This window comes from Trichosurus vulpecula, chromosome 8 (genome assembly GCF_011100635.1).
Source record: "Trichosurus vulpecula isolate mTriVul1 chromosome 8, mTriVul1.pri, whole genome shotgun sequence".
NCBI classification, from domain to species: domain Eukaryota; kingdom Metazoa; phylum Chordata; class Mammalia; order Diprotodontia; family Phalangeridae; genus Trichosurus; species Trichosurus vulpecula.
The window spans coordinates 182,569,311-182,583,133 of record NC_050580.1 but is presented as its reverse complement, the minus strand read 5'-3'; the positions used below and the strand labels follow the sequence as shown (position 1 = coordinate 182,583,133).

Sequence of the window (13,823 nt, the reverse complement as noted above, 5' to 3'; positions counted from 1 at the left end):
AGGAGAGTGCTAAACCTCAAAAGGCTAGGGGAGGAAATAAATATCTACTGAGCCTTTATCTGGCCTTTAACAATTTCCAGTGAACACTCAGAAGCTAAAGGGTGAGATTCCTTCCAGATTCACAGTGTACAACCAATGGCAGGTTACAAAGCCACTGATATCATCCTGCTTTCATACGTGTCCCTCTGTAGAACAATATTTTACTTCCCTGCTTTGACTAGTCTCCTCAGGAAAGAACCAGAGTTAAGTCAAAGCATGGCATAACCACTTGGAATAAGAACTTTGTCTGGGGCCAGAATGTGTTCAATGGTCAGCCCCATCTGTACTCTCTTCGTGCCTCGAGGAAGATTGAAGACGGAAATACAAAAGGCAGCATAAGAAAGATTTTCTTGTGGTTTCCAGCACCCTGTTAGGAACCTTAGGGAATTATTTCTTAGTCCCCTAGCTTGTTTATTAAGAAACTGTTAAGCATTGTTTGTTAAGCAATTTGAGAATTTCAGGTAAAAATTCATAAAACATTAGAAAATGAATATCACAATGATTCCTCTTGCTGCTACAAAAGAATAATGCCCATGTCCAATTCTGGTGTATAATGTTAAACAACATTCAGCCTATAGTGAGAGATCTTATCTGGGCAGTTGACTATCACGAGAACTTGTAAAAGAAACTCTCACCAAGGTAAGTATGGATATTTAGTATTACTCACATGAAATGATGCTGTAAAGGGATATTTGATCAGTGAAGGGTAAACCATTTAATGGAATGTGTCAGGGACTATAGACAGGCTAGTGGGACTTCACAAGACTAAACTTTTTTCCTGGGGGTATATTCAGGGATGTCCTGGAAAATGGCTAACCACCAAATCACTAAAAATGGAGAGCATTCTTTTAATTTTCAATATTAACATTTTCTCTATCACTTTCTTATATATAGACAATCAGCAAAACAATTAACCAAGCCCTGCTTTTTATTGTTTGCTAATTTCCAAGATGTAGACACTCATAGTGAATCTGTTCTCACCAATCGGCTGGCTCCAGCGTATCCCTGAATATATCCTTCTACAATGCAGATTTGCAACAGTTCTGCAAATTAAAGACTTAAGGAGTTGTTTTGCCAATGGAAGTTAGGGGGAAGGAACATTGCTTAGCCTTTCAAGAGGTAGCATAATGATATAGTGCATAAAACATGGCTTTGGAGTCATAAAATCATGACTTTGCCTCTTCTACTTCTGTGACATTGGGAAAGTTACAACTTCTCTGGGCTACATTTTCCTAATTTTTAAAAAGAAAGAGTAGGACCAGATCACCCACTTTGGGATCTAAATCTATGGTCCTATGAACTGAGCAAGTGAATATAACTCCCACAAAAATAACATACACTGTTCACTGTAAGTATGCCTTTAATTTGTTGCACTTTATAGGATTCACTACAGTCTCGATTTGATATAGCTGCTGGTCACAGAAAACTTCAGAGCAAAATGTCCTGCCAGAGTGAGTAGTGATAAGGATTTGAAATAATCCTGTGAAGAGAAGAAGTATGGGTTACTGGATAAATAGCTGCCCTTTAACCAGGACAATGTGGGTTCAGGCTCTACCTTTAATACATATTAGTTGTGGGACACTGGCAAAGTCCTTGACTTCTCTCTACTCCCCACAACCCCCTAAGACTACAAGTTAGAGAATAGCTAAGCATCTACATTGGTAGAAGGGATTTCCTATACCAATGTAATCATAGGTCCTAACCAAAAAACGAAATGGAAAAATACCTAAAAGGGAAAATATGGTCCACAAAAGAAACACTATTAATTGGAGACCAAAAGGAACTATGGGATTTTCGGTGATTATTATATTATCTTACATAATAGTAAGTACATATTAACTGAATTCAAGTGTTTTAGGTAATTCAGTCAAATCTATGAATGTCCCTAAGGAGAAGCTGTCAGAAAAAGACTATCGATCTAAAGAACCTCTGACATCTCTTTACTTCCTTGCTGGACACATGGTAGACCATGTATATAGCAGGCAATTTCCATTTTCTTTACTCTGTGGCATATTGTTCCTAATTCTAAATATGTAAGTGTTCCTACAACCAGAGTATTTAAGAGTTAGAAAGATCTTGAAGATTATCTAATTTCAAATTTCTCTTCTTACTCATGAAAATGAGGCCCAGAAAGGTCAACCGATTCATCCAATGTCATACAGCTAATGAGCAGCAGAGTCAGAACATCGAGTCACATTTACTGAACCACCCAGGTGTATTATTACCCTTCTATCCACTACTTTCCACTCAAACATGAATGTATAACTTTCATTAACATAGCACTCTAAGGCTTATAAAGTACATTTGGGATAATATCTTTGATCCTCACGGCAACTATGTGAGGTAGTCAAGAGATATTATTGTACCCATTTTATAGATGAGGAACCCGAAGCTGAGAAAGGTTAAATAATTTGCCCATAACTAATGTATGTGTCAGACAAGGTTTGGACCAAGTGTTCTGGACTCCAAGCATAATACTCTATTCCCCCTTGTAATGCTGTTTTTCTATTGTCCAGTGAATTACACAGATAAGTCTTCAAGTTGAAGTCTTTAACTGAGAAGGTAGAAGAAGGCTTAAGAAAAAAAAAGTAACTACTGTGAAGAGTGGGATGTAAACCGATTAGGGAGGAGTAACATGATCGTGTTGCTCCATTGAGGGTCCAGTGTATAGTACATAACATAAATTTGTATTGAAAGCATTTTGAGTTTTTCCCAGTTTTATTCAATATCACATGAATAGGAGAAAGGAGGCAGATTGCAGACGCAATTCAGGGATAGGATTTGGTGTGAGAAATGATGGGAGAAAGGATTATGGGATTCTAGAGTAGAAAACAATTTAGGATTAAAAATGGTTTAACAAATGGTTGAGAGAGAGAGAAAGAAGAGGAGCATTTAGCCAGTGTGGGTGTGATGGCCTGGAAAAGAATTGAAGAGTAGATGGAATGATGGGGATGGTGAGGAAGAAGAATAGAGTCGGGAATAATTCATAGGGAAAGACAGAATGATAGAAGAAAATGATTTTGTAAAAGACTTGAAGAGATCAGGAACATGAAAGTGGAACACTTGAGAGTGATGGCAAACTCAATGTTACAAGCATCTCTATGCATAGCTGAGGTAGAGTGGAGGAGAGGGTCATGGAAATCAATAGTTTGAGAAACTGGAAAGTTAAGGTATTTGGTGAAGTATCAGTAGGCATATTGGAGTCCTTTAATGTGAAGGCAGGAATTGTCATGGATAGAAAGACTGTGAGCCAGACACTGAACTCATTCAGGAATGAATGTGCTGGGAGCTGTAGATAACAGTGACTGAGATCTGAATTTGCAAAATAAATTTAGATAATGTGAACCCCAAAGGAAAGGTTGCTGAATGATGGTTAGTGAGGGAGAGTGTAGAAAGTGGCTTGAAAAGCAAGCAGTTTTTTTAGATGTCCACAATAATCAGTAAATAAGAGATCATGAAAAAAGTATGGCATGTACTGGAAAGAGTAGTGAGAGTAGTGTCATCATCAGAGAACCATGTATCAGTGAAGAGCAAACAGTGGAGGGAGTAAGAGCAGAAGTTCAAGGTAAAAAAATCGTTTGTTAATTATGGGACAAGTATTCCAAAGATAACATTGGAAAGAGTGGGCAGATCCAGACTGTTACCTGGAGGGGAGCATTGAGGAGGATGTTAACAAGGAATCAGTCTGCTGGTAATGGGGCTTGAAATCTGAGCATTGGTAGACTAAAGGTCAGAATTTTTGGGAGAGGATTAAAACATGTTAGAGTATGCTAATCATTTTGAAACAAAAGAAGTCTAGGCTTATTATCAAGGGTTGGAGAGAGGTCCCTTAAGGGAAGGTAGGTGGATAGAATATTCTAAGTAATCTCTATAAGGACATCTGTGAGAAGTCTCTGGGGGCTACCAAGTTGGGCTGAAGGACCCTAGCTCAGGACTGGAAATGTAAAACACTTCAAAACAGGTCTTTTTTTACTGCTGGTGCTAAAATTTAATATAAGAATATGACAAAAATCATTGCATATTTTAAAAATGAAGCTTCATTAGAAAGGGGTTTGGTTACATAAGTAATGTTTGTTTGGGTAACCTACCCTACATATTGCTATTTCTCAGATCTCTTTTTAAAGCTTTTTTAAAGCTTGAGCTCAAATTCAATTCATAAATAAGCATTTATGTGCCAGACATTGTACCAGGTGCTGGGAATACAAAGACAAAAAGGAAAACAATCGCCGTCCTCAAGCTGCTTGTATTCTACTGACAGTGAATAACTTGCCAGTCAGCAACCATGTTAAGTACACAGATAAATAAATGCAAAATACACACCAAGTAAATACCCCCAAAAATGTATTGTGGGGAAAGGAGGGCAGAGAAAAATTTCAAATTATAAGAGAAAAAGGAGTCAGGAAAGTCTTCCTCTGAAGATGAATCTTAAAGATTGAATCTTAAATGGAACTGGGAATTACAAGAGACTGAAATAAAGAAGGAGAGCATTCCAAATATAAAAGACAGTCACAAAAGTGGGAGGTGGAATATTTTGTATACAAGAAAAAGCACATAGGTCAGTTTGTCTAGAAAGGAGAATACATAAGGAGATGAAATATTTGATTATCATGGAAAGATAGATTGGAGCCAGAGTGGCAGGGCTTTAGATTTCTGTTGGAGAAGTCTATTGATTATTCTCAATTCACATCTTTAGTCCAAAGTACTTGTGTTGGGGTGATTCTATGGCAAGTTTAGTCCCATAAAGAAACTGAAATGAAGGTACTCTAAAGGATTTTTTTCCAAGAAATTACAATCAATCATTAGACAGACCTAAAGAAAAACATAGGTTGTTTGATTGATTCATAAGTCACTGTAGGACACAAGAGATGCCCTATAATAGCTTATAACTGCTTTTTGTGAAGGGCAGCCTGGAAACCACTTGAGAAAATGTCCACAAACTTATCAGTCCACCCTTCTCCCAGGTTGTGCTTACAAAGTAAAACAAATGAAAGCATTATTTCTTTTTTAACTTAACATCATCAGTTTTTACTATCTCTGACTATGTGAGCAAGAAACCATTTTGCCATCTGATATAAAGTTATATCAGACCTGACTAATTTAAATAGCCACCTATTTAAATAGTCAGTTCAATCAGTGTACCTTGGAGTGTATAGGACATTTCTCAATTCTAACTCATCTCTGTTGATTTCAGCTAGTTGCACCCAGTTTTCACAATAATAAAGAATGAAATATAACCAAGGCCACCCTACTAGAGACACAAATGAAGCAAAGGCCTGAATAAGCATTTTGAAGAAGCTTGAGAGAACTATGAGAGAGATGGGTTGCCTGATTGTGGTAGACTCCTCTCTCACTGGAGATTTTCAAGTAGGGAATGATGACCACCTTCCAGCAGTGTTGCAGAGAGGGTCACCTGCCAGTTGGATTAGCTAACTTTTGAGCTCCCTTCCAACACCTAGTTTCTGTGATTCTGAGTTACATAAATCCCAAACTCCATTCCTTACATCCCAGTACCAGTGTAACCCCAGTTTTGTGTGATTGCAGCTTTAATTTCCCTGGATGTTTTACACCACCTTTTCAAATGTATCCCTTTCACTCCTGTCCCCTGAACCATTTTTTTCCTTGTCACAAAGAATAAATGAGAGATGGGGAGAAAAGCAACTCAGCAAAATTCATCAACTGAGTATATTCAATATTCCAGTCATAGTCCTCCATCTCTGCAAAGACAGAAGGGAGGTGAATGTTCTTCCTTTTTTCTTAGAAACCAAGCCTGATCATGAGAATTGCATGGCATTCCATCACATTTTGCAGTCAATGTATATCATTTTCCTGGCTCTGCTTACTTTACTCTGAATCAATTCATCTAGGCCTTGCTATGCTACTCTACACTTTTTTCGTAGTTACCATTTCTTATAGCTCAGTAATGATTTAGTACACTCATCTACCACAGTTTTTTTTATTTAATCCCCCAATGGATTACTACCTGCTAGTAGTATTGTCTTTTAAGATAAGGGAAGAGAAAGTATCTAGGAAGAGGGGACAGTCACAACTGTCAATCAAAACAGGTCTTGACTTACTGTTTTGTTGATTTTGTTGACATTTCAAAAGGTGATTGAGAAATTGTTTAATAATGCAGATAAAACTTGAAAATTTATTGTGCATACAATTTTCCTCTGGAGAGCCCGTTGTTAAACATTTATTAGTACATCCATGAACTGGGAACTAAAAGAGCCACAAAATTTTCATATTCCTGGCCAATATCTGTGATACCAGAATAATTAGGTCAGGAGGACATGTTTTAGTTAACCTACATATTTAATATCATCTCCTTCAAAACTTCTATTTCAGTCTTCTAAGGAAGTTCATAGGATCATAGATTTAGAGCTGGAAAGGACCTCAGGGACCATCTGGTCCAAACTGTCATTTTATAAATGAAGAACATGAAGACCATTGACATGAAGTGACTTGACCAAGGTCACAAAGTAAGTATAAATGATGAGTTTTGAACCCAGCACCTCTCACTCCAGACCCAGTGTTCTTTTCACTGTACTACAGGTAGACAATTCTGTTTTTGTATTCTGATGAAGCAAATGACTTACAGACAGAAGTTGGGGACAGGTGGTCTCTTTAGGGATTTATTAAATCAGGTTAACCAAAGACAACTCCTAATAATCTCCCAGTTAGGAGTGGGAATTCTGCTAAGGAAATTTTCTCTGTCAAAGCAGATCATAAACTTGTCAAATTAAAGCAACAAGGCTTTACTGAGTGCCTACCGTGTGTCAGACACTGCTAAACACTAAGGATACAAAGAAAACTTTTGCCTGATAGTTCTTGATCTCAAGGAGTTCACAGTCTAATGGAAGAGACAGCATGGAAAGAGCTATGTACAAATAAGATATGTACAAGACAAATTAGAGAAAATATCACAGGGAAGATTAAGGAAAGACTTCTTGCAGTAGGTGAAACTTTAGCTGACACTTGATAGAAGCCAAGAGACAGAGACAACAAGGGAGATGACTCCAACCAGTGAAAAGGGCTAGAATTGGGAGATGGAATGTTTTGTATTAAAAAAATAGCAAGAAAGCCAATGTCACTGAATCACAGAGGATGTAGAATGGAGTAGGGTATAAGAATACTGGAAAACTGGTAGGGGACCAGGTTATGAAGGACTTTAAAAACTCTTTGATCCTAGAAGAAATAGTGAACAATTAGAGTCCTTTTTTTAATAAATGGGTGACATGATTAGAACTGTGCTTTAGGAAATCAGTTTGACAGAAGATTGAGCCAAAGAGAACAATCAGAGGGCTATTGTAATACACTTATCCCTTCCACATTTCAACTTTCCCACAGGTCAGAATAAGAAATTAAATGGGAGTATTTGGGGAGTATTGTGGAAGTTGCAGAAAACATGCAAAGAAAGGCTAGCAGATAACACAAAAAGTTTAGAAAGTTGAAAATGTATTAAAATATATGGATAGTATTGTATAATATAAACATACTTTATCTTTTAATACAATAACAATTCAGACATCTTCCCTGGCACAAAGAGCAGGGGCAAAAATTTTTATGCGGATTTTCCTGATTTCTGTGGCACCACAGCACTAAACCATGCGATGTGGAAGGTATAATTGTAGTTTGGGCATGAGGTAATAAGGAGCAACACTAGAGTGCTTGCAGTGTCAAAGGAGAGTAGGTAGAATATATGAAAGATGTTGGGAATGTAAAAATGATGGTACTTGGCAACTTATTTGATATGAGGGATAAGACTAAGGATTTGTGTTGACATCTAGGTTGTAAACCTAAGTGACTTGGAGGATAGTGACATCCTTGACAGTAACAGGAAACATAGGAAGAGAATAACTTTTGTGGGGGAGGCAAAATACATTGAGTTTTAGACATGGTGAATTTAAAATGTCTACAAAACACCCAGTTTAATAGGTCCAATAGGCAGTAGGAGATGAAACACTAGAGGACAGGAGAGAAGTTAGGACTGGACAACTAGATCTGAGAATGATTTGCACACCCATGATAAAATCTAACCCAGATCACTACTATGCTTTGCTTTGTAGTATTCTGTTTCTTTATAATGTAAAGGAGTTCATTTGTATCTCCTAGCAATCAATAGCAGACATCATAATGTTGCCTCTCCAGCAAAAATCAGAATGATTACCATGTGTTTGAATAAGTAAACAAAAATGCAATTCATATTTCCCAGGGAAAAGCAGCAATCTCAATTTAATTTGTGTCTTCAAACCTAGCATCATCTTCATGGCTTCTGAAAAAAGAAATGTCTCTCATACAGAAAACATGGACAATTCTGTTAGTCACTTCATCCTCTTGGGCTTCTTCTCCAGCTGGGAGATACAGATGGTCTACTTTGTGGTGTTCTCAGTAACCTACATGCTAACATTAATGGGAAATACAGCTATTGTCTGTGCTGTGCTCTGGGATCGGCACCTCCATACTCCCATGTACATACTCTTGGGAAATTTCTCCTTCTTAGAGATCTGCTATGTCACCACAACTGTTCCCAACATGTTGGCCAATTTCCTTTCTGAGACCAAGACCATCACCTTTATTGGTTGCTTTGTACAATTTTATTTCTTCTTCTCTTTTGGCTGTGATGAAGCCTTCTATCTTTGTATCATGGCATTTGATAGGTACCTTGCTATCTGTCATCCACTACACTATCCAGCCATCATGACTACATATCTCTGCACTGGTTTGGTGGCCTTTGGCTGGTTGAGTGGCTTCATCTTCTTCATCATACCAGTTGCTCTCATCTCACAGCTGTCCTTTTGTGGCTCAAACATCATTGATCACTTCATATGTGATCCTGTCCCATTGATGGCCCTTTCATGTTCCAAATCCCATGCCACAAAGATCATTTACTCTACTTTCAATATTATCTTTATGGTTGGTACTTTTATCTTCATCCTCATCTCCTATACCTTAGTCATTTTTTCTGTGCTGCGGATTCCCTCTGCCGCTGGCAAACGTAAGGCCTTCTCCACATGTGCTTCACATCTAACTGTAGTGATCTTATTCTTTGGCTCTATTATGACAATGTATGTACGGCCAGTATCAGAGAAGCCATTGGAATTACAGAAACTTGTGACACTGTTTTATTCAGTTATCACTCCCCTTCTCAACCCTTTGATCTACAGTCTCCGAAACAAGGACATGAAGGCAGCTCTGAGGAAAGTTCTGGTGATTAAAAGGACTTCTCACAAGACATGAAAGGCCATTGTGAAACCCATTCATTTTCTAATTTGAAATTAAAATGAAAGGTGACATAGCAAATTCGATGGAATTCATTAGTAAACTATGCAACCCCAGATGACTACTTACTAGCTTAGGAGCCAAACCCAAATTGGTGAATATAGCTTTTTTTCGAGGATCAAGGTAAAGTGAGGTTCTATTTCATATTTTCTCACTGAGGAATATGCACTAGGCAAGTTTTTTTTAACAGTCTGTAATTCATTTTCTAAAATAGAGACAACACAATCTGCTTTAACGTGTAGCAAGGGTAATCAAAATTTTAGACTAAATTTAAAGGACCATGCATCACATTGAATATACCCCTTTTTTCCATGACTCTAACTCCAATCAAAGATGTTTTAGTATGATAATTTGTCTTTATATTGGTACTTTATGATTTAATTTAGTATTGTCTTATCTATTTTAACCACAATATTATCCTTTTTGCTTTCAAATGTGATTTTTTTAAAAAAATGTTTTTTTATATTTAGGAATGTATATGTACAATATTTTGGGTTCCAAAAAATTTCTATAAGAAAAAGAGAAAAAAACCTTTCAATTTTCCTTCCATTTAAAGGGGAAATGGAATATGATTTTTATTCATTTTACAGTCAGCTTTGTTTGGAAAATTCATCAGTTCCACAAATGAAGCAACCTGCAATTTGTTTCCTTTTCTACTACCCCAAAAGATTAAAGAATACTAAAGCCTGAAATTTTTCTGATCCTCTTAACCTTTTTGTTTGTTTGTGTGTTTGTTTTTTGTTTTATCTGTGCTGGGACTAGAACCTGAGTGTTGGGAAGGGAGGAAAATTAATGAAGCTTAATAGGATGTGTTGTGTTGACTATTTTTTTTATTAAAGATGCCTCATTTGTGACTTATTAAATTACTAAAAAGGATATTACTATCTCAATGACATGACTAATTGAGGTAAAGACAAGTAAAGATACAGATCAATTACATGAAATGTTACTGAAGTATGATGATGCATGAAAGTGATAAGTTCAATATTTTGAAAAATTATTTTCCCTTAAATTTATTCATTTTATTATTAACTGTCTACTGCAATATTCTAAGATAAAGTGAGGTTCTATTTCACATTTGTAGAACTTATAGGCATTCTGAAAGGTTTTATGGGAAAAGTTTAATATGGCCAATAAAATCATTAGCTCAAAAAAAATTAAACAAAAATTTCATATGGATTGTGTACCCTGAAAAATGTAACTAAGACCAAAACTATGTTAAATTTGTATTGTAGGATTGTAGGAAACAGAATTAGAATGATGGTACATAGCAAAATATTTTTATGATCAGCCCACACTTAACAATATCCCGTAATACTCAACTCCTCCATTTTTCTACCATTGAGAAAGTGCTAACAGGAAAGTATCACCCACTCCAGATGGAAAGGTCTATGTAAGAGAGAACTGTGTCAGGCCAAAAAATGGGTTTAAAGAAAATATTTTAAATTAGCAATAAGTGTATATGAGTAAGAAACCATAACCTTTAGTCTTTAACAAGTTAAATGGGTGAGGGGCAGTGTGGGATGGTATCAATCATCCTGGATTTTGGAATTAGAAAACCTCGTTTCAAACCAGAAGACCTGGTTTCATATCCACCATTTACTAACCATGAGACTTGGTTAATTGCTTAATTCCTAGATATGAGTTCCTCCTCTTTAAAATAAGGAGGTGGAATGAGATGGGATCTGTGGTCACTTCTAGCTTTAATTATACTGTCTTATGATTCTTTGACACTCAGTGTCAATGAAATGCTTTCAGATGTCATATGATGTATGTTCTGCTCAGTTGGGCTTAGTTAAATTTTAGCAATTGAAAATTCAGAGTGGTGTAACCAAGATTGAGAAGTAGAGAAGCCCTCTCCCAAATTTTTCTCCAAACGACTAGAAAATAATACATCGGGTCTAATTCTGGAGTGGCAGAAGCAGCAAAAGGTCAGGTGAAACAAATATCTAGTCTAAGACAATTTAAGAGGTGGACAGGAAAGGTTTGTTTCACCTGGAAGATTGAGGGTCCCAAAAGCATAGCACAGGCAGTCTCATGGGATGACTGCATTAACAGAAAGTTACGAGAGGTAGTGGTTAGGAGAAAAACATACTTTTGAGGAGACAGAGAGAGAGAGCGAGAGAGAGAGAGAGAGAGACAGAGAGAGAGACAGAGAGAGAGACAGAGAGAGAGAGAGAAAGAGAGAGAGAGAGTGTAATACAAGGAAAATTAGAAACCCCTGAGTAACCCCTAGCTACTGACAAGCATCCCCAGAAAGAATGGACTCAGATATCTTTGGCATTTAGCAAACCCCCTGGGACTCCATGACTCCACCAAGGAATGTCAATAGATAGGACCATCCCACTGAAGGACAACCTGGCAGACCCTTTCTAGCAGATATCCCTGGGGCTCCGTGACTCCACCAAGGAATGTAAATGAGATTATCCCACTAGTACAATAACCTGACTGAATCTTTTGATCAGCCAGGACCTTTGTTCCTGTCCCCCCCACATTCTGTCCCCCCCATATCCTATATAAGCCAAGCCATCACCCCAACACATTGCCATTGATTTGTTGTGCTGTACCCCAATGGCCGCCGGCTAATAAATTCTCCACTTAAAACTTATACTCTGTGGTGTGTCTCGTTTGCTTCTGGTACAACAAGAGAGAGAGAGAGAGAAACAGAGAGAGAGAGAGAGAGAGAGAGAGAGAGAGAGAGAGAGAGAGAGAGAGAGAGGGAGAGAGCTGAACTAATTACAATTGTGTAGTTTCTCTTTTCTCTGCAAAGGAAAAGGGCCTTTACATCAAAATTGAAAAAAAAAAATTGACAAAAAATTACTAATAAGGTGTTGATGCACAAATAAGTAAGGAGAGACTAAACAAGTAATTAGTTGCCCTCAATAAATTCTCAACATTTTACCCAAAAGAACCGTATTCTTGTACTCAGAAAATATTAGCAAATATAATTGCTCAATCACTCCTAGTGATAATTGAAAGAAATCAAAGAAACAGGCAAATGATTCAAAAATTTAGAAGCTCTTTTGTAATGTCAAAGACTTCAGAATTGAGGAGGAGCCAATTAGTTGGGCAATTGTTGAACCAATAATGCTTACGGATATAACAGAATGCTCTTTGGCACTAAGAAATGTCCCTTTGAATGAAAGACAAATGAGAATACTTCAGAGATGAGATGGAAACAGAGGACCTGAGTCTTTGTCTGAAGATGTTTAAGTATGTATTGCATAAGGAAGTTGTTTCTCTGTTCTCTCAATGACCACTTCATTATAAATGATGCTATCAAAAGAAGTATGAATACACAAAATTGCTTTGACATTACATGTATATTTCAGATTATATGTACCTTGCTAGACAGAGTACAATGCAACTTATTTACAAAGTTTCCTACAGAGTACCATCAGGAATATTGGTTTATTAGTAGCCAGGAATGTATAAATTTGAAAGTTTTATTAAAATAGTTTGAATTTAGAACCTGTTCTCTGTTCCCTGACAAAGGGAGATTATACACACACAAACATATATATATATATATATATATATATATATATATATATATATATATATATATATATATATATATATATATATATATATATATATATATATATATATATATATATATATAATGTTCTGACAGGATTAATGGGGGTGAGTCATTGGTAAAATATAATAACATTTTTACCCATTATAATTCCGATTAAAATACCATTTAAAAGGAATTATAGCAACAACAGGGCAGTGAAAAGTCAAGGGAAAACTGGGCTTTTTGAATTTCAATTGAATCTGTTATCCATAAAGCAAGGACAGAAATTAGATTCCATGGTATTTTACCTGGAGGGCAAATACAAAATTTTGGAGGGAACAGAGTGACATTGAGAAAGACAATGAAGAGGGTCATCCCCTTTGGTTCCCTTTAGTAATTGCTGTGGACAGCTCATCATTATCCTTAATAGGCATAGCCAAAGGACAAATGGTGGTCAAGAAACAGAAAGTAGTATCACCTTCTTTCTCTTCTTTTTCTTTGTGGACCTACCTCTTTCTCTTCTCTACCTCCTTGCACATCTGTTCTGAAGAAGTGATTAATTACCTAAATAACAGAGCCACATTACCAACAGAAGGAAGGATCTTTCAGGATGCTTCTTACCTTACAATTCTCTTGGGCTAACTTTCTGATGCTACTAGATGAAATTTAAACAGGGAAGAAACTTTTCTTCTAAAATTTGTACCCCTAGAATTCTGAGTTTTCTCCATTTTTTTCTTCTTGGTACACTGTTGGCATGTCCACACCATTGGTTCAAGTACTTGACTAGACTTTAATTCATGGTCAGGGGATCTGGATTTTGAGAAAAAATACAGTATTCTCATACACTCAGTTAACTTACCTGAACTATTAGATATCACATGGGCCCTTCCAGCCACCATCTCTCCTCAATGTCACTTTCAAAAGGGAAGATTTATTTTTCTCTTTTTTTAAATGCAATCAGGGTTAGGTAACTTGCCCAAGG

The 13,823-nt window shown here is 36.7% G+C and overlaps 1 protein-coding gene across 1 annotated transcript; it reads left to right on the top strand.

The window, feature by feature from the left end:
- The first annotated feature begins 8,343 nt into the window (after window positions 1-8,343).
- LOC118829744 (olfactory receptor 11G2-like) lies at window positions 8,344-9,276 on the top strand. The gene has a single exon (XM_036736640.1). The coding sequence runs from the start codon at window positions 8,344-8,346 to the stop codon at window positions 9,274-9,276; it is 933 nt and encodes a 310-aa protein (XP_036592535.1).
- The last annotated feature ends 4,547 nt before the right edge of the window (window positions 9,277-13,823 follow it).